Genomic DNA, 24,457 nt, shown 5'->3' on the forward strand with positions numbered 1-24,457 from the left:
CACTTGTGTCCGGGTGAGACCAAGAGACACACTCTTGGTCTTTCCTTAATGTTTCCAAGGCAGAGAACTGCCATGTCTTTCAGTGGGTGTTGGCATTGCCCATGGATCCATCTCTGGCTGATATGCAGTAAACCATTTTACCATAAAAGCTGTGGTGCTAGAGCTGCTCCCCTGAGGCAGCTGACATTTCACACTCCTTGCTGAGAAAGCCTTGCTGTAATCTGCTAGGTAAGGAAAGTATTTTTACTTCACCTCCGAATACGCTGCTTGCTCAGTCTGGCTGTGCAACAACTGCATGTTTTTGAAAGGAGAGGAGGAAGCTCTTGGTTACCACAGATGCTGATCTTACCCCTCAGAGCTTGCTGAGTCATGCAGATGCAGCCCAGACATGATGTAGGTTGCATCTCAGACTTCCCAGGTTTTTCCACCCTTCCAGACCTCTCATTGTGGCTTCAACTAAAAATAGAATTGAGGGACTTGATTCATGCTTTAGTGAAAGAGCACAAGAACAACCTGGATTTTCATGTCTGTTCCATGCAGGAATTGGAATTCCAAAGGAAAACATTGGTGTTGGCTTCTTGGAGAGATGACTGGCTTCCTGCTTCATTCTTGGGGACTCAGGACACTTTCTGACTGTCACATTTTGGGCTGTGTGCTAGCTGCTCTGGCACCTGGAGATGGGAAACCTTGCTGGGCTGGAAATTTGCTGTGGTGCTGATTCAGGAAAGCAGATGGGGAAGATACTAGAAGATGCCTGTATTTTGATATATGATCAAAAATGTCTCCGGGAAGAGACTTGCTGTACTTCTTTCACAACTTCAGTTATAAGTAACCAGCCTGGAGGAGAGCCTGGAAAATGCAGAGTCACGGGCTTTTTCATTCTTGGTTGTGCACAGCTTCTTCACTGTGGCCCTTGAGAAAGAACAGAGCTCTGGTTTATTATTTTCCAGCTCACAGCCAAGGCAGACTAGTCTCATGGAATCTGGATCCTTGCAGAAGGAAAGTTTAGAGGGTGTTGGTTTGTTTTCTTTGCTATTTATCTTGCTGGAGAAGAGGAGATGAAGGACTGGGAATGAGACAGGTATATCATCCCCTGAATAATGTGAATTGTCTAGTGTGTTTTGGGATGAATCCCAGCTTCCTGTGGCTATTTTTATCCTGAAAGTTGTCAAGTGCTGATGTAAATTTCATCAAGTGACTTGTTGATGCTTCTCTAGCAATAGATGCTCCAGCATAGATGCTCATGCATGAGGCATGTTTCCCAGCATGAGGGAACAATCACAGGCTCTATGAGTGCCCTGGGGGTGAGCAGTAAGCGAGGCAGAAGCTGGAGGTACCAGCTGATGGAGGCAGTGGTGCACCAGTGGCTGCCTGCTTGCCCCTGACACACTGATCTTGCACTACAGATTGATTTTCTGCTCCTCTGTTTTCAAAGATGCCTGTGATACCAGTCAAGCAGCTCTTTTTAATCTCTTTTCCTGTCTATACCATTGGGTTCAACTGGGTGCCAAGGGGCAGCACAAAATCAGAGGTGCCTGGCCAACACAGGGCTCCTTTGACTTCTGGTTTCAGGAGGAGGCAGAGTTGGATGAGAAACAGTTTCCTACCTGGAATTTCCTGTTTGGGTCCTGGGAAGGTTGTTAGATTCCAATCTTAATTACGAATTTTCTGTTTCAATTAAGATGCCTCCCAGATAAAACCCAATACCAGATGTGTCACAAACTGCTCCCTGCAATTCTGCTCCTTTGAAGCTCCTTGCAATAACAGGCTATGGACATGCAGTGCAGAAACCATATTTGGATTTTCTAGTGAGAAAACCTATTTGTCCCACGCTTTTTGTTATTGCTGTTGTTACTCTTAGTAACATTTGTGTGCACTAGAAAACACATGATTAATGGTATTGGGGGAGGAGGAGGTTTGCTTTTGGTTTTTGTTTTTATGCAATTGACACAGAGAGCAGCTGTATCCAGTTAGAATAAAAGTCCCCAAGAGTGGCCAGGACTGGGCACTCAAGGAAGGACAGAAAAACAAGTTCAGAGCACAAACAGAATGCTTGTTTTCAATATAAAAGGCAGTTAGCAATTGCAGTGATTCATTAAGAACTGGGGCAAATGATACGTCTTGGCAAATTTTCTGAATTAAAAGTGCTCAAGATCTTTCAGAAATTGTAATTAATTCTCAAAGATCATAGATTTATGTGAATGCTGCATAGAGAGGTACTTAAAAAACTTATGTAGTCCAGCCATTTGCTTGAGATAGGTGCATGCCAGATAATTCTTATATATGTTTTTAAAATCTTCCTGAGGAGAATCCTGAATTCCCAAAGGAATATGTCCTTGAAGTTGGGCATTATTTTTGCTGATACCTAGATAAACATTTTTACATGCTACTAACCAGTGGCTATACTCAGATTCCTCATCACCTTTCTTTTTGTATATCAGCCTGCATCTGAACTGTGTTTTCAGCTCCCTTCTGTGTTTTCAATTCAGGCTTGAGAAAGCCAACTGTTTTCAGTCCTCCCTCCTAGACCAGACCTTCCAGACTAATTTTCTCTTTCTCTTGCCTCTGTCCCTGCCCCAGCTCTGCTGGGTGTGTGTTTCACTTGGTTCCACTTTCCCCAAAGCATAGACTTGGCATTTCTTGCTGCAGGTGTCCTGCAGTGGGAATGCCAGGACTGATGTTATTGTGAGATAGGCTGTTTGCAAGAGCAGCCCACATTCTTCAAGTTATTCTAGCCCTTACATTGCTGCAGAAATCAGATCATTTACTGGGCAGGTGTGGCCTTTGTACTCGTAGGTGCAAGGCTGAGTTAACTCTGTGCAGGAGTAAAGAGGAGAGTGCTCAGCTCTTCCTGCTGAGGGAGGCTCTTCCTTCTGTCACAGGCACAGGCCAGTGGGGATGCTGCCTACCCAAGAACTCTGACAGCATGTGCAGATGTTTTGGAGACAATGGGATGGACAAAGCCAGCATTTCCTGTCAGAGAAGGTTCCTTTGCTGAGGAAGTTGGTTTCAGAGCCAAAAGAGCAAGAGCAGAAGAGCCCCGTGGGTGGTTTTTGTGGTGTTTTTTTCAGAGGAGATGCTGATTTAATGCTTCCTGTTGTTCAGTGGGATTCTCCAGTTCCCAGGGCAGGAGAGTTCATGGTGCTGAGCCTTTGCATAATGGTGTGCAGTGCAATGGCCACACGTGCTCCCCAAGCCAGCAGACGTGGGAGATGCTGGGTGCTGCTGCCTGTCAGTCAGGCTGGAAAACGCTGCCAGATTCATGAGGAGGGGTCTAGAGAGCAGGGGCAGAACTGCAGGGTATTGCTCTGGAAGCAGATGGCATTCAGGGAGCCTCCTGCCTTTCTGGGAGCTGGTGAACAGGATAAGGTCATAGCAGGGGGTCTGAGCCAGCTCCACAGCAGCTCCATGGCTCCATGAAGCTGCAACTACTGGTGAAGACAATAGTTCCTTAGTGTTTTACTTATAAGCAAATTCCCCTGCACTGGATAATGAATTATCAGATCCAGACAGAGGAAGTCTCTCATAATTCTCTTCCTCTGAGGTAACTCAGATTCTTTGTGAATTAACTTGTTTTACAAACTATAAGCACAGGATACAAAAACAGTGGTTAAGAATCTCCTCCAAGTAGTACTCCAGTAGATGGAAAGTTAATATAGGTCAGACAGCTGTGCCAAATCCCAGTTACCCAAAGTGGGTAGCAGACTTTCTGCTTTCCTATATCCCTTCATATGCTGTGTGATGTAAGCATCAATAAGCAGCTCAACACGTGTGTCTATTGCAATCATGTCAATGGATAAAGCCACACAGAATGTGTGCTCCTTGGGCTAAAGTTGTCTTTGGAGAACTGGAGATGTGTTTTTCACCTTTCCCCTCTCACTCTGTTATCTCCAAAGAGAGCTGATAACCTTTTTATTTGCCATAAACTGATGATAGACAATAGCAGACCAGTCTGTGAGTGAGCTGTCACTGAGCAGGGTCATCATCCTACACCATTGCAAAAGTGACAAGTGTTTGATACCATTTGCTTTTTCCCTTTTCCTTTTTCCCTTTTCCAATTTCCATCCTATAATGAAGTTTAAGTTCACTTGTTCCTGGCTGATCACATTTTGTCAGCCTTCCCAGCAGCAAGTAGTGTTTGGCAGGGTAATGCTGAGAGTACATGGACCAAAAATTATAAATACCTTCAAATTTAGGTTGAATGCTCCAAATTTCATTTTTTATATGGGAAAAAGGATTGCTTCATGTTACAGAAGGGAAGTGGAAGAAGTGGAGAAAATCAAATGCTTCAAGCAAGGTCTTGTCCAGGAATGGAATCCAAACAAATGCTGTCAGCTTGTGGCCTGTACAGACAGAGGCAATTTGGGAAGGGGACATGAGCTTGGCACTGTATTCCTGTGTCTGGGTACTTCGCTCTGCTGCTGGTGGAGGATGGGGAGAAGGGGCCAGGGATAGCTTGAAGATGCTCTTTCCAAAATGAGGAAGTGTCCTCAAAATGAGGAATTAGATGACAAGGACCCTGCACCCTGATCAGGTGAAGGAGGAGATGGGCAGGTGTGGGTATCCTCCATAGGTGACCTCTGTGAGTGGTGATAAGTGGTGGGAAGGAGGGTGCGTGCAGGGGGTCCCATCTGGAAAGTGTTTTTCCTGTAAATTCTGGATTGTGATGAAACCTAGGTGGGAGGGGAGGTATGTGTGTGTGACATTTATCCTGCAGAGTTTTGGGATGCTCCAAGGTTATTCTGGAATGTTGACTACCTGGATTTATCGCTTCAGTGTAACCACCAAAGTTCCCCCCAAGTGCACCCCTGTGTCTCACCTGTGAAATGAGGCTTGTAGCCATGGATAAATTCATTATATTTGGAAATTTTCATCATACATACATATTAAAAAAGGCCAGACACAAACCTGCATGAAATTCTAGGTGAGAACTGTTAGACATTTTAGTAGGAGATGAGCAGTGATTTAGGGGAGAGTTGATAGCAGGGATTATGGAAGAGTTGAACTGTTATGTTTCTGCTTTGTTAATGGAAAAAATGTCCCGGGGAGAAAAAAAAAACCAGCACAGTACATTTCTGTCAGGAGCTGGACACCGATGTTTAAATACCCATTTTGGTTTTGCCCTGTGGTGTGAGAGGGGAACCTCATGCAGCAATATATTCTGATTAATGTGTCAGTTCCCTTCTCTGGAACACAGAGATCAAAGGTTTTTAGAAAATTCTTCCTTCCCACATGGAGGGCTATTCCTAGTATTATTTTTGGAACTGGGGTTACCAGAAGTTTTCGAGGAAGAAAATTGCAAATCTCAGTGCTCCATGGGCCATCTACTTAATTTTTTTTTTCTTTTTTTTTTTCCTTATACATGAGACATTTTGGAGCCTGTACGTAACCAGACAGTCGTGTTGACTGATTCTGGCGTGTTGCAGAAGGAGCACCTTGTAGCCTGAACCAGATGTGGGGAGGCTAATGAGGTGTCTGTAACCTGAGTGTGAAAACCTGAAGCTGCAGCAAAAATTTGGAATTTGATACCTCTTGAGGTAATGGAAATTAGTGCTTTAGGCAGAAGAGAAGGTGTAGATTTGGGGTAAAGTTCTATTAAAGGCAGTGAAGCAGTACATGAATTAGAAATGAGGGCTGTTACTTTGAGAATTGAATAGTTTCTAGAAAGTGAGGTCCCTGGAAAAGCTTTCATGATACTTCTTTATATTTGGTTATTTTTAAGTGCTGAGAAAACACAGCTTGCAAACATGAAGTTTAAATCCATAATCCACTTTTACCTGGAGCATGATTTCCTCTGTTGCACTGAGACCCAGAGCAGTGCTGATGGGGATTGTGATCCAAGTCCCTGCACAGGGTCTGGAGATCAGGAGCAGGCCATGAGTAGTGACACAGCCACTTCTCCTCACTAGTCACATATGGATGGAAAAGGGGGCATTAGGGAAAGAGACCCTTTTGGAAGCTACCATGGGATGCTGGATTTTCTTCTGGCTTGGCAGGAGCAAGGAAACTCAAATTTCCAGCTGTGTGCAGTCCCTTCAGACCACTGTCACTCATTTTGACATGCTTAGACCTCCAGCCCCATAGCTCAGAACTGTTAGTGACAGTATTTTTCTCTTCACTTGGCCTTTTGACAGCTCCCCTGGAATGTGAAAGCCTGTTGGGCAGCACAAGTAGCAGGGGCAGAACCAGCCAGTCTCATTAGCTGGAGACGTGGCTTTGCCTTCACCTTTCTGGTTCTGGATGCTTGAAATGCAGATTGTGGGGCATATCCCACCATCCCTGGATAACTGGGAGTCTGCGTGCCGTCTTCTCAGAGCTAAGGCAGGTCTCCTCCCATGCTCCCAGTGCCCATTGCCTCCTTGGGAACTGAACCCAAGGAGTGCTACCAGATGGGGCTGGTGGAGCTCAGGACCTGTGGTGCATGCTGTTGCCCATGTTGGTGAAATCAGGGCTATCCTGTGACGTGGTTTTTGATCTGGAACTTGGTATTTGTTGTTCCCAGTGGTTTCAGGCTGTAAAGATCTTCCTGGTCTCTGGGCTGGGATTCCTTCATACTTGCAGCATAACATGGGCGTTGTGGGCTGGAGTGGGGAGAAACTGTTTGTGCCTGTCCTGGGGCTGCCAAACTCCCCGCAGTTATGTGAAACTGCACTTAAATTTGAATGCAGAATTTTTGTGGTGGCATTATCCTAAAGTAGCAAGGAATGTTTTTATCACCTCTTGGAAAACCCACATAGCTTGGGGTATCTTGCTAGCACCCAGGCATTGCATGTGTCACAACTATCTAGACAGATAGAAATAACTACTTTAAATCATCCTTCTTACTTTAGGGCTTTTGCTTTCCTTTGGGAGAGGGCTCTTCATTCATATATCTTTGGGAAACTTTGTATGTTTGTTTTCGTCTTGTGTCTGTTTGGCATGTTGTAGCAGAATGATGTGATTGACCTTTAGGGTGACAGATGAAGTCTGGTTTCCCATCCTTGTTAATTTAGGATAGCTGGAGGAAAATCTCAGAAGCACTGAGATAGACAGAAGCTGAATGGCTTGAAGAGGTTCAGCACTTCGGAAATTTGTAAATATTCAGCTGAGAAGAGCGGAGCATGTGTGGGATTTACTGGATGTCCTTAGCAACCTTCACCTGTTTATTGGAGCAGAGCAGAAATAGCCATTATTAAAAAAAAAAAAAAGCAAAACAACAAACCAGTAAATATGTTTAAATTTTGCTTGAGGCTTCCCTGAGCACAGAGATTTAGGTGGCCTTGCTCTTACGTCGCAGTGAAAGCCAAAGGCACGGAGAGGAGGCAAAGGGGGCGCAGAGCAGAGCCGTGCTGGCGCTGCTGTTCCATGTGGCTGCTTCCCTGGTGGATCGCAGCCGCAGCCCTGGCGCCTCGGACCGCATCCTCCAAGCACTGCTTGCTCTGCAGCTGCTCAGCGCTGTCTGTGGGAGAGCTGCTCAGCATTTTTCTCAGGGATCTTGGAACGTGTTTGCAGCACCACGTGGATCACATGAAGCCCCTGGTTCCTGCTGGAGCGAAGAGGGAAGCTAGGTCCAATTCCCTGTCCGTGTGATGGAAACCTCCCCATCCCTGTTATCTGCCAGGCTCCTCCCAAGGAGTTTTTGAGAAGGGAGCGGCAATCTCTGAATTCGGCTCCAAAGGACTGTGGAAAGCCAGCCTCTCTCCTGTGCAATCTGCTGTAATAAACGTCAGCCCAGAGCCTGCGGGACAGATGGATAAATCCTCCGAGACCGTGCTGAGCGGGACCACTCCACGTCACCGCATGGCTCTGTTAGTACAACACTGAATATTCAGTGAGGTTGTTCCTGTTAAGTGTCTTGGGCTTTGGTTTAACCATCGGACAAACCCCTGCTTCGTGCAGCATCCCTGTCTGCTCGCTCAGCCCCTAGGAAGTCGAGGCTCTAATGGAGCGAAGCCGCAGCAATTCACCGGGAGGCGTTGGGGTAATTACTGACAAGGCTGTTTACATATCAAGTTCCCTCGTTGTCAAGCACTGATTTGGCACTTTGTACACAGCTGCTGGTTCAGTGCTGAAGCCAGCCTTTTCCCAAGCTCGGCTGTGAGAGAACCGCTTAAAAATGTGTTGCTTAATTGCTGTTGCTTAATTAACGGTAAGAGCATGCCAGCTCTGCATCCTGGCTGTGCCAGGGAAGGGAGGCAAGCAAAACTGGGAGGGGGAAGCTCAGAGGAAGCCTGGAGCACAGTGGGTTTGTGCAGGTCTTAATGATCTGCCAAATGCTGCTGAACTTTTTCACTGGACTGCAAAAAACTGTTACAAATTTTTCTTCTTTCTCCTGTCCCTTCTTCCCCACACGGAGCCAAATCTGCGAGCCAGAAGCTTGGTATGGTATGGATTGGAAGGGAAGGTTTTAGGCTTAACAAGTCACAGAATCACAGAGTATTCTGAGTTGGAAGGGACCCACAAGGATCATTGAGTCCAACTCTTACATGAATGGCCTGTCCTGGAGGTTTGTTTCTGGCTATCCCTATGTTTGCTTTGAGTGTGTGGAGAGTGGGTGTCCTGTGGTTGCCAGAATCTGGGGCAACCCATCAGCGTGGAGCAGTGCAGCACCAGCAGAGCTGCCAGAAGGGGCTGAAAGCAGAGTGGTTGTGTTTGCTTACTGCTGTGCACTCAGATGTCTCTGCACCCACGGGGTAGACAAGCCTGGTGCTTCACCAGTCTGACTCTTTGACTCTAATTTCACAGGGTTTTTTTGGTTGTTGGTTTTTTGGGGGTGTTTTGTTTGGTTGGTTGTTGGTTTTTTTGTTGTTTGTTTGTTTTGTTTTGTTGGGGTTTTTTTTAGTATTTTTCTACCTTGCACTCCTGGACTTGGACTTACAAGCCTTTTAAGAAAGGCTTGCATAATCTCTTCCTGTGCAGGGGTCCTCTCGTGGGGAGCTGGAGGCTGAGCAGCACTGGCCTGGCTGGCCTCACTGGTGGGAAGTGCAAACAGGAAGGTGTTGATGTTCTGACTCAGTCACCAGCTCCCATCCAGCCTGTTTTTAGCATTAACTGTCTGCTGCAATGGAAAAGCCACGTTCAAGCAGAATATCCCTCTGTGGGTCTTGAATGACAGTGGCATGGGTGAAGGAGTGAATGAGTGGGTGTTCCCTTTTGCTGCCTGCAGATGGATATGTGCAGCTCCTGCCCTTGGAGTTCAGAGTGGGGTTTAGATCCATCTGCAGAAGTGCACTGAGCCTCTGCCATGGCTAAAATGGCTGTTCAGACTTGGAAGGAAGGAGTGGAACATAAGATCAAAGGTAGATGGATGAGGCTGTGGGTCTCAGACATCTGCTAAGTGCATTGCAGCTGGCTGTGCTGCAACATTAAATTCCCAATGCCTCTTGCAGAAGAGAATTCCCATTGCCTGCATTACATGGCAGCCCAAATACACAGCCTGTGCTGTGCTGCAATAGGGTTTAATTTTTTTCCAGACCAGCTTTTAATCCACTTACTTTTCAATAGGCCTTTTTGAACACAAATGAGTGCAATTAAATGTGTGTTTCCCAGTTGGATGAAGGCAAGGTAGAGGAAGGCAGATGGCCTGGAAGGGAACACAAAGACTTTGGAACAAGCTGCTGTGAGGTGCTCTTATGTGGATTTTGGAATTCATGAGCATCCAGTGAGGAAGATGCCAGGGAAAAAGTGGCTTATACCCATGTGAATTGCCTTGATCAGAATCCTCCTGTTTGTTGTAGAAGTGCGTGGGACTCATCAGGGGAAGCGGTGAGGAAATTATTGTCTTTGGGATCTCAGTTATTGCTATGTAGGAGTGTGAACATGCTGTGCTGTTGCTGTAGATCTGTTGCAGCTGTGTCATCTGATGAGGTGCTGAGCAAAGAGCTCTTCAGGCCAAGAGGTATTGGTGTCATTCAGTGTTTCACAGGATTTGGTGCACCAGAGTAACTTATGAGGGACCTCAGAGTGTGTGTGCATGTGAAGGGGAGCATCTGGGTATGATACAGGTCAAATTTAATTCTCACACTGCTGTGAAGGCAATTTTTCATTTCTTGTTGAAGTGTGGAGTAGACTGAACTGGACCAGTGGAAGTTCCCTCAAGTCCTTTGACTGGTGTGACAGTGGAGTTCAATGCCTGCCTGTGATCAGGTAAAACCTGAAGCTTTCGACACGGTCTGAGGAAAAGGAGTCCCACAAATCTGTCCATAAGTTTGAGTTGCTTAAAAGGACTTCCTGGGACTGAATCTTTGGTATGCTTGTCCATCATTTTGCCAGGTGAAGTGGGATGTAGTTTCAGTGCCTGAGTTCAGTGCTTTCAGAACTAGACTGAAGATTTTTTTGATGAAAATCCTCTTCAAGCTTTAAAGGGAAAAGCTGTGGTTTACTATCAAATCTTCTCCCCAGCACAAGGTTTGTCCCAAAAGTGCTCTCAGAATGCTCCCACTCTTGCTGGCACCAGATCAGTTTGACACTGGTGGGAGGCTCAGGGTGCTGCTGGGAGCAGATCAGTGACCACCATCCTGTGCCTGGGGAAGGTGGCATGGGCTCAGGGTCAGCTGCTGGAAGGGAAGGTAGCCTGAAGGTTAAGGGATGCAGAGGATCACTTTTGTTTCAGCTGCAAGGTCCTAAGGTCTGTAGCATCTTCCATCAGTGGAACTGGGAGAAGGGGCAGGAGCGATGTTTTTTGAGGTTTTGGTGGTGTGGGGTGTAGCTGTCCTGCTCCTTCCCTCCCCATGGCAGCTCAGTGGGGACAGGAGCCATGCTCAAAGCAGTTTGCTCACCCCCACGGTGACAGCAGGAGCATCAGTGCTGTGTGTGGAGATGGAGCACAGCTGCTTGGAGCGGGTGACAGATGAGAGAGCTGCTGCCATGGCCTCCTCAGGCCTCTCGGCAGCGATCCCAGAGCCGCTGCCTCAAAGCTGCAAGGGGGGACAAGGTCTGGGGAGGGGGTGCAGGGAAGCCAAGGACCCACGAGCTGGGGCAGGGTGACCTCTGAGCTGTCTTGTTCCCTCAGTGAGGGCAGCAGGGCAGGGAGGGGCGTCAGTGTTTCCAGTCTTGGCTTTTACACTTTATTGCTGCTGCTTTCAGCAAACTGCTTTGGCTGGAGGAGCTGTGGGGGGTTGCAGACAATGGCTGCTCACATTTTCCAGCTGTCAGATACTTAATGACATTAACTCCCCAGCCTCCTGGTTTTTTTTACTGATTTAATTTATTTTCTTCTCTCTGGCACAGCCAGCTGAAGTACTTCCAGCAGCCAGATAGATCCAAATCCTGGCCCCCAGCGCTGCCCTTCCCCTCTCAGGGACCCTGCTCTGCCACGCTGCCCTCCCACAGCAAAGGGGTTTCTTGCTTATTGGAAGCAAAGTGCCGAACATCTGAGGTGCAGTGGGGATCCCTGGACTTTCCCTTCCCTGGAGGAGCTGTAAATGTGCATTAACCTGATGGGTGTGTGAGAGGGAAGTGTCTCCTCCTTGAGAGCAAGGAAATAATTCATTTTGTGTATGGGAAAGGTATCTATTCTCCGCACAGACTACTGAAGGCACCAAAAGCCACGGGGTCTGAGCATCCCAGAGAAGGGGAGGGTGCAGGGGTTTGCCAGCTCCATGGCCCTGCTCACCCACAGCCTCCAGTGTCCCTACCTTTGACCCTTTGAAGGCCCTTCCTGCAAAGGCTGGCAGGTTCCCATCGCTCCGTGTCAGTCGCTGGGCTGCAAGGTCAGTGGAGCCCTGGGCAGGGTGAGGCTTGAGCCTCATGCCCTGGTGTCTCCAGTCGTTTTCTTGAGCCCTGCTGTGCTAGTTTTGGGTCGAAGGACAGCTGAGCTGGGAAGTGTGCTAAGCCCTGCTGCAGCCCAATTTGTTCAGTTATTTTTGTGAATTAACAGATAATTTGCATTCAGCTTTTCCTGGGTGTAGGGGTGATCAGGGAGAAGACAGCACAAAGAGAAAAAATGAAAAAACACCTTTGAACTCTGTCCAGCTGCTTGAATTCTGGAGCTGAGGAGCATTGCACAACTTCTGAACTGATCCTTTCCACCTAGCTTTGACTCCAGGCACACAGTTTGCCCTTGTTATAATATATACATTATATATAAGTGCATGCAGGTCTGCAGACAGCTGGCATGCTGTCACAACATGCTGCTGCCATGTGTGAGCATGCCTGTGTGTTTAGATGATAAGAGCTGTAATGCTTGAGGAAGCTTTGGCCTGGGAACATCCTGAAGACTTAGAGTGCCTTTATGGCCCACTGTGGGGGTGTACCTGCTAGGTGTGTGCTCTCATATGCATTCTGCTTCCCTCCCATCATGTGTTCTGGATTCTGCACAGGATCTGCATGAAAAAAGAAAGAAAAGCTCATTAAGTCATTTGGGAACACTCTAGAGAGTTTCAGTAAGTTGCTTCAATTATTCTTTGGTATTCCTGCTTGTTATTTTCTTTTTTTCTTTTATAATGCCATAGCAGTAGACTGTCACAAAAAGTCAGTTCTTTAGTTTATTAATCAGTGTACAGGCATGTTAGCAAACCCTTCCTGCCCCACAGAGCCCAGGCTCTGTCTGGGCTGTGGGTTGGTGGAGTGTGAGGGACCCAGCATGGGAGAGCCACAGCACCAAAGTCGGGCAATGTCTAAGCTGTCATTCTGTGTAGCAGCAAGGAGATGTCCTCTCCAGGTTTTGATTTAAGAGCTGAGAGCCTGTGGGTCAGGCTCTTGAGCCAAAATTCATTATTGGAGTTAAATGCCAGCAAAAGCATCTTTGCTCCCCTTTGCACTGAAGGAAATGCCCTTTAATGGTTCTCAGAGGTAGCAAGTGAGGATGTTCTTCCCCCAGCCATCAGAGTGGGCAGTAGGGCCATCTGGCTCATGTTTCCCAGGGGCTTGCTTTAGCTTGCAGACACTTGCCAATTTACCAGCAGTGCAAAGGCAGGAGTGTGGGAGGATTCCTATGGGATGGAGAGTAGGAGTTGATAGCTTGTACCTCACAGACCTCCCAATGTGCAAGAGAAAAACTCAAGTATTAAGGGCATTTGAGGGTTGTCATTCATGCAGACCTGACATTATTCCAGTCCACTTCACCCGAGGCTTCTCCTTTTTGCACCATTTCATTTTCTGCTTCACTGCCAATGAAAGCAATATGCTATTTTGATATTATTAGTGGTAGAAAGCCTCATCAGCCCTTTTCTTTCCTTGACAATATCTGCCCTGCCTGCCTGAGAGCTGATCCACCCTGCCCTGCCAGTCACGCAGCAGGATTTCCCAAGGGCTGTGGCACAGCATCCTCCTCCCTCTCTTGATGTTTTTCCCATTTACCAGGCACCAAGGGCTGTGGGAAAAAGTCAGGCTGACTTTTTCATCCTCCTTGCTCTGAACTGACACATACTGAAGTCATTAACTTGGCTATCAAATCTCAGCTGTGGGCTGAAACTTGGCAAAGAAGGTTTTGGGGCAAAGTGTGTGTGGGACAGGATATAGTAGATTTTCCTGGAGGAAGCCACCTGGATCAGGGACATAAGCAAGAGGGGTCGTCGCCACCATGCCTTCAGATTTCTTCACAGCAATGGGATTTATGGCCAGGGCACTCATTCTAGTTCAGATTTCTTTCACCAGTATTTGTGGGCTTGTGGTTCATGCTGATCTGCTGTACTTCTGACCCCTTCTTGCCAGCTAAACACATGGTTGAGTCTTGTTAGGGTCATTCATTACAGTGGTCAAGGTACAGTAATAGAAATATGGATTTCTCCCTGGGAAACTTCAGAAGTGCCCCTCTCCCCATCTGCAGATTTGGTATTACCATCCAAGAAAGCTGTGGAGTTAGGCTGTTAAGAAACAGGCAAACCTGGAGCACCTGTTTTTGGGCCACTTTACCTGGGGTTGTATTTTGAGCTCCCCTTAGCACTAGGAGATTTGCTATTGACTGTCATGGCTGTAAGTTTTGATGTTTTCCTGCAGCTGTGTGTGAGCCCAGAACCATGGAGCCTTACACGCAGTAGCTGGGGAAATACTTGGGGCGTGCGTTACTTCTGCTACTGTTCTACAGCAGAAGGTAGGGAGGGAAACCCACCCAGCACCAGTGTGGTTGGCTGCACCCCATGAAGTGTGGTGACTCACCCATACAGGGCATTGGCCTGCCTGCTGTGTGCCAAACGTGGACATGGCCATCACTCCACTAAAGCAGGTGGGCAAATGCTGGAGAGGGCATTTCCCTCTGGTGGAAGAAGGGACAGAGCCCATCTGTGTGTCAGTGCAGCACCACACCGTGCCCTGACACCTCTCACACTTTGCATACCCTGTTTCCCTGCTGGATGCAAGTAAGGAGAGCTGAGGAAGATTTTCTTTCATTTTGTTTCACTGGCTTTCTAATTTGGTCTGCCTGTCACTTCCTTGCTCCAAAACTACTTATTTGGCAGGGTTGGGAGCGTGAGTCATGGCTGTGGCCCAGGATCCTGCCTCCTGCTCTGGCCAGCAGCACTGTAGCTGGGGCAGAGCAGATCTGCTGCTGCTGCTCCAGTGTGCCTGCTTTGCTGCAGGGCACATGGAAGCACTAACCTGGGGCAGGGGAGAGTGTAAATTAACAGGTTAATGGGTGAAACCACTTGTCTGATGTCTGAGCCCAAACTGTTTCCTAATGTATTGCTTTCCAAGGAGAGGGTTGTGTGCACTCACTTGGTAACTTCAGCAAACTTCTCCCAGAGGCAGGCTCACTCTCAAAAGAAAAAGCTGGTGGGAGATGCATCTGCACAGAGCCTGTCTCTAGTATCATGGGCTGGGAAATGAAACTGGATTCTAAAAGGAGATATTCCTTAGAGATCGAATGGGCTTTGCAGAATTTGTGCTGAATAGGGGTAGCCTTTCCATCAGGCTTGTAGGGAACACAGGTTTTGTTCTTTCTGCTGGTATCTGTCTATGTGACTTGTGCTGGACCCACTGCTGGAAGAAGAAATGCAGTTCCAGTTGGCAACACAATGAATACAAGGCTTCCTGGAGATATCCCTTCTGGTTTCCATCCTGGCAGGACCCTGTGGGCCAGTCTTCAAGGATTTGGCTCTTGCACCCCACTGCTGAAAAATGCAGAGAATGTAGATATGCAGACCCTTAGAAAAACTGCCCAGCAATTTTGTTGGTGAAAATGCCAGTACCTGCTTCCAGTAAGAAAGGCAGGGAGAGAGGAAAGGAGCAATATTTTGTTTCTGGTGCATAATGTTAAAAGCAAACAAAAAGCTCCTCTTAGGGATAAAAGAGACTCTCAGAAGTGCTGTAGCCTGCTTGAGACATGCAGAACTTTGTCCACAACCTTGAGGACTTCCAGGCCAGCTTCAAGCATCGCGTGTGTTGGCCAGACAACAAGGAACCCTTTGAACGCACTTTGGGTCAGAGTACTGTTTTCTTGGAGGGGGAAAGGGAAGGGAGGCTGGTGCTTTGGTCTTGTATCAGCAGCCATCTGTGGTGAGCCGCAGATGCTTTCGGTGGATGGCAGGGCTGGCTGTGGCTTCTCTGTGCGGGCTGGTTCTTGAGGCACTGAATCCACAGCAGTGGATCTGCTGCAGAACCATTGCTGTGCAAGACTTGAAGTGCCTCTGACCTAGCTCTGTGCTTTCAAAGAGAGCTTTTAAACTAACGTGGGAGCCTGTGAAATTATCCTGCTGCGATGTGTCAGCTGTTGACACAGCAACATGACAGCATGTCAACACTTATTTCCTGCTTGAGGGATCATAAAGCCTTTTTCCATGGTTTGGGCCCATCTGCTTTCCAAAAGTGAAAGTTTATTTTATCTCTCTCACCCTCATTGTTCTCCTCTTCCAGACTTGGCCTCTGGTGCCTTTCCTGAACCTTGCTCATGAGCTCTCTGTGGTGAGGTGAGAGAAGGAATTACCCACCTTCTCCTACATGTTTGGGGCTGCACTGGCCCTGCTCTGAGCCATCTCTGTGGATCACTGTCATCTGCTGACAAAGAAGACTATTCTGTGCAGTTAATGGGTACCTGAGTCTGACCCCTTTGCCTGAACAGCCTGGGACCAGAAATGTCACCAGGCCAGTTGACCTGTTGGTTGGTTGACCTGCTCTATTGAGCATGAGACAAAAACGAGTGATGTGGCACATGAGAAACAGCAGTGGCTTTGCAGCACTGGTTTGAGCATCCAGGCATGGTGGGAAGCCCTCAGCCCATACCTGAAGGGGAGTTTGAATCTCTAGTTGCAGTGGGAAGCCCACACTGTCCTGGGCAAACCAAGGGGTGCAGCTCTTGAGACTTTGGCCCTCCCTGGTGCTTCACTCAGAGCATCTCTTTTTTCCAGGAGTCTTAAGCTGCTACTGCTGTTGTTGGTCTGGTATAAAATCCAGCCCAGGGTTTATGGAGCTTGTTGTCTCTCCTGCCCCATCACAGACAGAGCTTTTGCTGCTGCATCTGTCCCATAAAGCAGAGCCTTTTCCCCTTGCCAGGGCAGGGACAGGCCTGTCCATCTGGGAATCGGACATATGGGCGGTCTCATGGTAAATCCTTTGGAGAGCTGCTGAAGGAGCTTGGCTCAGGTCTCGTGTCAAGTAGGATGAGAGAGGGGAACGCCTCCAGCTTGTTTGTGGTCTGGCAGCCAGAGAACTTTCTGCTGCTGTCACTGGAAACCAGGGTTCTTTTTTACATTTACGTCATTCCTGGAACGTTTCTGCTGCGAGTGCCTGTGCCACAGCCCGGCACCATGAGCGCTCCAGAGCATCTTGCTCCGGGGAAGCGCTCCCCAAGAGCAGGAGGGGAGGGATGCTGTCGTCATAGGAAGCACCTGTAAATAATAACCCAGAGAGCTGAATGCAGCACTGGTGCTAACTGTGCAAGTCTGCCCATGGCGCCGTTTGCCAAGTCACCACTTAGGTCATGCAGATTTTATTCTGTGCCCCAGATTTATTTTGGATGGAAAGCCACGTGTTTACAGTGAAGTTACACCTGCAGGGATTTATGTTTTGAATTAGCTTCAGCAATGACCAAAACACATTTGTCAAAAGTTCTTCATAGTTGTACTTTTTAAAGCACAAATCTTTCCTTTTTTTTTTTCTTTTTTTGGTAGCGTTAGAAGGATGCTCTGCTTTTTTAACAGTAGTCTGATCTGGGAGCAGATGAATGTTTTTCCAACAGCTTCTTGAAATGAACAGCTGTTGTGCACTAAGTCAAACAGAAGGGTTTTGTGGAAACTAAGTCCAAAGTGATTATTTTTAAAACCAAAATTAGATGCGGTATTATGGTTAGGTGCACATGCCAGAGACTGAGTAAATGTAACAATAGGCTTGTGATTTAGTCTTCACCCTATTTAATTTGTCAGTAGTTGGCTGTAAATCTCTGTTTAGAACAGAAATGTTGGGAAGTGCTGCAGCTCCTGCGCTCTCCAGCCTGGGATGCTCTGAGCTGTTGTTAGAGGTGCGTGGTGGCAGATCCTTCTCACTGGCTGTGATGGGATTTCTCAGGGCTTGTAGTTTCCTCTCAGGGGTTTGGGGTGGGTCACATAGGATGTCATTACATCCTGCCTGCCTTGCTGTCCTTTGTGACTTTCTGTCTTTGCCTGTCTTAGTTGTCACCCTGGATTGTATTTAACCAAGTTAAGGGATCCGTGTGAACCAGATGATGATTAGCATCCTTACCAGAAGTTTTGTTAAAATACTTAGCTATATTTTCTTTTAAAAATCCCTGCACTGACATATCTGTTTCATCACGCATTCTCTTTACTGTGCCAGCGAAAACCAGACCTGGTACCAGTGAAAGAGAGAGAGAGACTGGTTCGGTTCTGCTGCTCCAGGCCAGGAAAAATTTAGTGGCATGAAGTCTGCTAGATGGCAGACTTCCTCTGCCTTCATCCATGTCACGTGCTGCCATTGAAGCTGCTAACAGGTTTTATTTTCTAAATAAATAAATTTTTTAAGGGTTCCTGAGTTTGCTGATTGGGTTTTCAACAAAATGGAAACATTTGCAGAAAGCAAAATGGTGAATCAACATCTGGCAATTACCTCAGCCACTATATTTTTTGTTCTTTCTTGTGGATAAATGCAAAAAAGAATTTAAGTGAAGTCTTTGTGCACATAAAACCCTCACTGTCCAAGCATGATTGATTAGGAACGCTTGCTGTTTCCCTAATTCTCTTTCTTAATCTTGGCATCATCCACGTTTTCCATCTTAGCTATTTCCACTGGAGATGAAATGTTTCTTTGCAGAGGGGCAGGAGACACCCACCCACGTCGGAGGCTCCTCAGACAAACGGGTCAGTGTTCCCTGCAATCACAGGGGGGAGCAGGAAGCCACCCCCTGGCCACAGCTCAGGGCAGCAAAGCCGTAGAGAGCCTGACCCTATTTGACTTCTCTTTTCTAGATCTCAGTCTCTATAAACAGCTTTATATGGTATTTGCCTTTCAAAGAGGAACCAGGGTGTGGATGGGAATGATGACAAAGAGCCACTTATAAGGACTGAGTGAGCTCTTACAGGAGTCCAATGCATAATTTTCAGATCAACAGAAAATTCTTGCAATGTCCTAAGCCCTGACATGTCATCTGAGGTATTTAAATGCTGTCATTCAGCCTCCCAGCAGTTAGGGCCAAAAGGTTTGTGCTCCTGTTTAACAGGGAAACTGAGTCATGGGGTTCTTAGTGCCTGGCAGAAGAATTCCCAGTAAATCAGAACCAGAGCCAGCAACTGGAAAACACTGGCTTCTCAGGGAGCATGACTTCAGCTGTGTCCTCAGCAAGGGCAGACAGCTCCTCATTTTTTGCATAGTGGAGCACAGCTTTGCCCCAGACAGCAGGTACTGTCTCTCACGGTGCCAGGGTGATGTCAGTGCTGGGGCTGCAGCGGGGACACAGAGTGTGCCAGTGCTGTGAGTGACAACAGCCTGTGCTCGGGGGGTCCCCACAGCATCCCTGTGGGACACACTGCTCCCCAGGAATCCTGCTGCATTCCTGTCCAGCTCCCCACGGGCTGCGGATCATCCTGCAGCAGCTGGCAGGGCTCCCTCTGTGGAGGGCTGCCATCCCTCCCTGGAGCTGCACCAAGCAGCTGCTTTCCCCATCTCAGGCAGGCAGAGCAACGCAAGCAGTGATGGAATAAACACCTGTGCCATGCCTCAAGTGACATGTGCATCCTTTAGGATGTTGCTTCCTGGTGCTGGTTGAGAACCGAGAAACTGAGGAGCCGGTGCTTGGGTAAGAGACCAGCAAAGGTCATCCATCACCACAGATGCTTTTAAGCCCTTGATGTGAAGAAGGTTGTGGAGGAGTGTGTCTGTACAGGGTTTCCAGCAAGCAGGGCCACAAGGGTGTCAGAGGTTGAACGCTGTATGTCTTTAAGTTCCTCCAGGCTGTGGCTGGCATCCAGCCTGGCTCTATCCATATCTGCCCCCAGTACAGGAATCTGTGCAGACCAAGTGCCCAGTCTGTGCACTGCTCTTGCCCAGCGTAGTGGTCTGTGTCTTATTTCCGGCTTGTGGCTGTGAGGAAGAAGGGTGAAGGTACACACCTGTAGGAGAGCACCAGAGTCAGAAATGTGGGATGTGCCACTGGTCAGCCCTTTGCAGAGGGCACATCTCTTGGCTGCTTTCAAGGACAGACATGTGCCCACTTCCTCTTGGGTCACTCACTCCTTTGGCCACATGTGAACTGGTCAAACTGGGAGCTGACATATCCCACATTCATTCTACTAATTCTTGTAAAAGGAAAGCCACACACTAGGAGGACCCACTCTGCCTTTCTGTAAGCTCTTTACCAAGCCAGGATAACAGGATTAGTGAGAGTGCCTGGAAGCCTCAGTCAGAGGAAGCACAACTCCTTAGCTCAAGTCTCCTTGCCTTTGTTCTCCAAGCAGGTTTGCCATAGGTGGCTCCCATTGGATGCAGATGTTTGGCAGCCCTCCAGAATGGGCAGCAGCTCCTGGGCAGCTCACAGGGTAAAAGTGACACTGCTGCAGCAGCAGATCTTGTGATTTGGTGCTAATGACTCTATAACTCCATTACTGTGCATTTGTAGGCAACTTTTTATACGCTAATTAACCCACAGTCTGATTTGATGGTGATAGTCTGGGCTCTATTACAAGTGGGCAATTGTAACTCAACGTCCCAGTGGGCCCCATGGCACAAAGGAGGGGTTTGAAAGCACCGCTCTGTGTGCAGCACATTTGGCAAAGGCTCCTTCATCCCACCGCTGGATCGAATGTCCTGATAACGGGATGGAGCTGCGAGGGCCTCTTTGACTCCTTCGAGGAATGGCATTAGGAACCGGCAGCCCCGAGGTCTGGTTCTGATTTGCTGTGAGACATCAGACTCCTTACCTGCAATTCAGGGAAAATAAAACCTCTTTGCAGGGGCCTCGCAGCATTCAGCTAAGATTAATAAGGGAGGGAGGGGAGATGAAATATCTGTGGCATTTTGTTGTTATTATTAATGATGTAGAGTGAAGCCAGGGCATCTCTGTGAATGATCACTGCATTTTCCTCTTGAGATCTGGCTGTGTTTCTTCCCTCCCCTACCCTCTACTAATCAGAGCAAAGTTAAACATTGTAGTAGAAGGGCTCAGAAACCAGCATTTCTCAGTGTCTGAAGAAAAAGCGGCACGTTTCCCGGGGTAATTAGGTTCAGGCTCTCAGGAAATGAAGGCTGTCTAGCTGATAAGTGTTTAGTAATGATTACCAAGCCAAGGCTGGGGAAAGCAAAGTGTTTTCATTTCAGAAGCAGCAAATCCAGCTGAGACTTGTGGTGTGTGTCATGTATGGAGGCAATTGTCCAAGTGGTATGTGGCCTTGCCTACTGGAGCATGAGCCAAATCTGCCCTGGTGTAACTCCGCAGGAGCCTCTGGAGCTGCACCAAGAGCCTGAACAGCAGAACACACTTCTCCATACAGTGCCCCGGGGCTGTCGGAGGTGTCATTCTGGGGACTTGGTGTTACTCTTCTCTCAAAGCCAGCAATTCCTCTCTCAAATTAGTAACAGTGCTCATCAAAGCTGGGGGAGCCGGAGGAGGGTAAAAGTCATGTTCGCAAGGGTAGAGTTACACCTTCTCCAGATGAAATACACGTTTCTTCAGTGGTGCTGGGTAAACGGAACGTGGCAATGCCTGAAGGTGGGTTCTTCAGCGTGCTTTTGTTCCGTGTGTCAGCTCTTATGAAAGGGAACCTCTCCTCCAGAAACTTCAGGGTCAGATTTTGCAGAGAACGTGTCTGGCGGTTGCTCTGCTGTGCAGTCAGTATAGTCCATCCCGTGCCAGCATACTCATCCTGTCAACAACCCTGGAGACCCAATGTGCTCTCAGTGTTCTGGATGAGAGGGTGGGTTGTGGACCTCTTCCCCTGCCCTGTTTCGTGTCCCTTCATTTCAGAAGATGCATTTTGGTGGGAAGCCCTATCCCTGTTTTATTCAGATGGGTTTGAGTTTTACGAACATTGAGCATTGGAAGAGCCTGAGGAGATTTGCAGTGCTGCTGCAATGCCTCTTGCTTTCCTGAGGAGTCAATATGTACTTTGCAGTAACTTCCACATTTTCTGAAAACTCTAACGTAGCCTAGTGGTAGGTCTTTCTCAACCACACATGTACTCTGGTGAAAATAATATACTGATGTCTTAAAATCTCCCAAATCCCTTATTTATTGCAGCCTGTATAAATGATTTCTAGAAAGGATTACACAACTCCATGGAGGACAGGTCCATCAGTGGCTTTTAAGCACAGTGGTCCAGAGGCAGATCCTGGTTCAGGAAGCCTGTAAGCTGCTGAACATTACAGGCAATGCCCTGTGTGTGAGGGTGAAAGTGTACCTGCCATGTCCTTATGCCTTGCCCACAAGTATCCACCCCTGGCCACTGTTGGGGGAAGATTCCTGGGATACTTGAACCTTTGGACTGAACTTGGCAGCCCATACAGGTAGTATCCCTGGTGAGTCCTCTCCTTTGCTTTTCAGACCAACCAAGATTAAATTGCAGAACTATGGAAATATTTTCACTTCTTTCCTTGTACTCTCTCCCTTCCTCTGCAAACTCTCTGCTGCCAGTGCAGTGCCCTGATGCTGGCCCTGTAGTGGTGAATCAGCACAGAAATTTCTTTTCAAATATGGCAGTTTTCTCCAAACCCAACTAAGGCATAAGCTGAGTTTGCTTCCTCTTGGTGTCAGTCAGTTCCCCTCACAGTGAGCAAAGCCTATCCCCAATCTGCAGGTCTTCTTTAGACTTTTCAAAATTCTTGAATTGGAATCTGATGATTTATTTAATCCGATCTGCAGTGCCCTAATGTCCATCACCATCATGATGGTTTCCATGAATTCAGCAGCTGTGAGTCATGATTCTCTGGTTTATGACTTGAACCCTCGAAAAGGTATTCAAGAAACATTGTGTCTGGAAAAAACGTGAATTAAAACCATTTCCTTGAAGACTGTCAAGGGTTTCGGGTGAGGGGACGATGCATAGATATGCTGTGAGTCTGTTTTCTCATTGAAATTTATGGTTTGTTTGCTTCTCCCTTTGCTGCCCCATCTCAGCTCAGGGCAGGGAGAGATAATGTCTTCCTCAGATAGCACAGTCCTGTTTGCAGCTATCCTCAGGGCTCTGCACTCTGCTTTTCAAACTAAAGCTCTGGTGCTAACACCATAAACTGGCCATGGTCACTGTTCGAGTCAGTCAGCACCTTCTTCAGGAGAGGACTTTTCTCTTCAGGCTGGCACAGGCCGTAAGCCCGTTGACAAAATTGCATTTACACTATAAAAGGGCTGCAAAAAACACGGATCATTTATCACCAGGTCGCTGTGGCTTCCTGGCTCTGGGATGGTCATGGAAAACCATGTGTCTTCTGAGGAGGGCGTATTCTAGGGACACACGTAGCTGTTTGGATGTTGTTAAGTAGCAGCAGACAAGCAAATGCATTTGCACAGGAAACTTTGGCTCCCAAAGGGCATTCAACAGCTCATCATGTCTGACTCTTCTAAGAGGTGCTGAGCCATTGCTAAACCATAGAAAGGGAGGAAAGTTCCTGCTGTAAGAATTTTTCTGCTTGTCTCAGATTTTTCAGTCGTGTTTTTCTTAAGTGTTTTAGTATTTATTTCCATAGAGATACCAGTGTGGAGACAGCTGGGTTAGGAGTCTGACCCAGTTATCAATCAGGGCAGTTTGATTAGCTGCAATGTCCAGGGAGGCAGGATGCTGGAGAAAATTCACATCTAAACTGAAAAGCTGCTTTTAACTGCCTGCCAAGTTTGTTTTGTTCTGATTTTCTCCTAAAAGCATGAGACCCTCTTCCCCTGATAGCAAAGGCCTCCCTTGCTCCTTGCCAGTGTGTTCAGCAAGATTTACCTTTCTTCTCCCAGGTATTTCCGTGACTCTGGGGCCTGCCTGCCTCTCTGTTATCAGTCAGTATATCAGATTAAAAGCTCATTATTTGTCTAACAGGCCGTGAGTGGCCTGCAGGAGTGCTGGTGGTCCCTGAGGAGGAGATAGTCACATCCTGCTTGTTCCCAGCTGCTCGATTTCATTAGTTTAAAATGCCTGGGCTAATCTTTGATACTTTCCAGGTGAGCAGTGACTCAGGCTGCCACAGGGATGTTATAACAACAGGAGGAAGGACATGCAAGAAAAAATTCTGGTGTGGAAAGCCTGTTTGGTTTTATACTGTCCACCTTTTGTTGCACTGATTGTTGTCATTAGTCTGTGAGTGTATTGCTTCTCCCATGTTACTCATCTCCAAGGGCACTGGTTAATTACCTGACCAAGGAAAACTCTGGGGTGTAGGAGCTTCATAGGTAACCATCCTCACACATTCCTGAGGGCTGAATACATCCCACGTTTTCCTCATTGAAAATACTGTTTCACACACAACTCAGCTGCTCTCAGAGTATGTTGGACAGAACTGAGTGTCTACATAGGACAAATTGTGGCTCAGAGTGTATTTCACAATCAGTCAGCTCGAAGATTCAGTAAACACAAACACATTTACCACTGCTTGCTCTGCAGATGAATCCTGCAATGCTTCAGTGTGTTGGAAATTTGTACAGGAAGGATCCTTCCCGCTGGGAAGTGGTTTTGCTGTGAGTAATGCCCTGCTCCTTGTGCAGGATTTGTTACACAATTGTGCACTGAAGCATATAAAGCACAGCCAGGAACGTGTGGAAGTCTTCATTCTTACATGCCTGGGAACAGTTCAGGAGAAGCATGTCAGAGAGGGAAGGAAGGGAGAATGTAAGTGTCAATCTAATTCACTTTCTCAATGCAAAATGGTCCTTTCAGACAGGGTTATCCAGTCAGTCTGCTCAGCATGGACTCATGCACACATAAAGTAATGCCAGCATGGCTCAAGTGAGAGGTTCGTTAACAAATATGATTTCTGTCTTGATTATTTGAAATAATCTTTTCCATGAAGAATATTGAAGTGGTGTGTTCAGTTTGATTTTAAATTTCCAAGTATCTCCCACTTTCTGGAGAATAATTCATCATCTACTCAGCTCTTTTGACCATGTACCTACCAATCCACCTATGTTTGTGTCTTGAAAATTGCT

General features: G+C 47.3%; 1 protein-coding gene across 5 annotated transcripts in view; it reads left to right on the top strand.

Moving 5' to 3' along the window:
- The window catches only part of P3H2 (prolyl 3-hydroxylase 2), a 65,553-nt gene that overhangs the window by 19,042 nt on the left and 22,054 nt on the right, over positions 1–24,457 (top strand). Inside the window, exon 1 of one of the 5 annotated variants that reach the window (XM_069024297.1) lies at positions 3–228. The exons of 1 other annotated variant lie outside the window; for it this stretch is intronic. Coding sequence is in view for 1 of the 4 variants with exons in the window: in XM_069024295.1 (XP_068880396.1) it covers positions 7,922–7,960 (39 nt within the window). In the remaining 3 variants the exon portion in view is untranslated. Of the gene's footprint in view, positions 1–2; positions 229–4,278; positions 4,298–7,710; positions 7,961–8,085; positions 8,129–24,457 lie in introns of those variants that run through there. 3 more of the 5 variants (XM_069024298.1, XM_069024295.1, XM_069024296.1) reach the window with 3 other exon arrangements.

The sequence above is a fragment of the Aphelocoma coerulescens genome, chromosome 9 (genome assembly GCF_041296385.1).
Source record: "Aphelocoma coerulescens isolate FSJ_1873_10779 chromosome 9, UR_Acoe_1.0, whole genome shotgun sequence".
Taxonomy (NCBI): domain Eukaryota; kingdom Metazoa; phylum Chordata; class Aves; order Passeriformes; family Corvidae; genus Aphelocoma; species Aphelocoma coerulescens.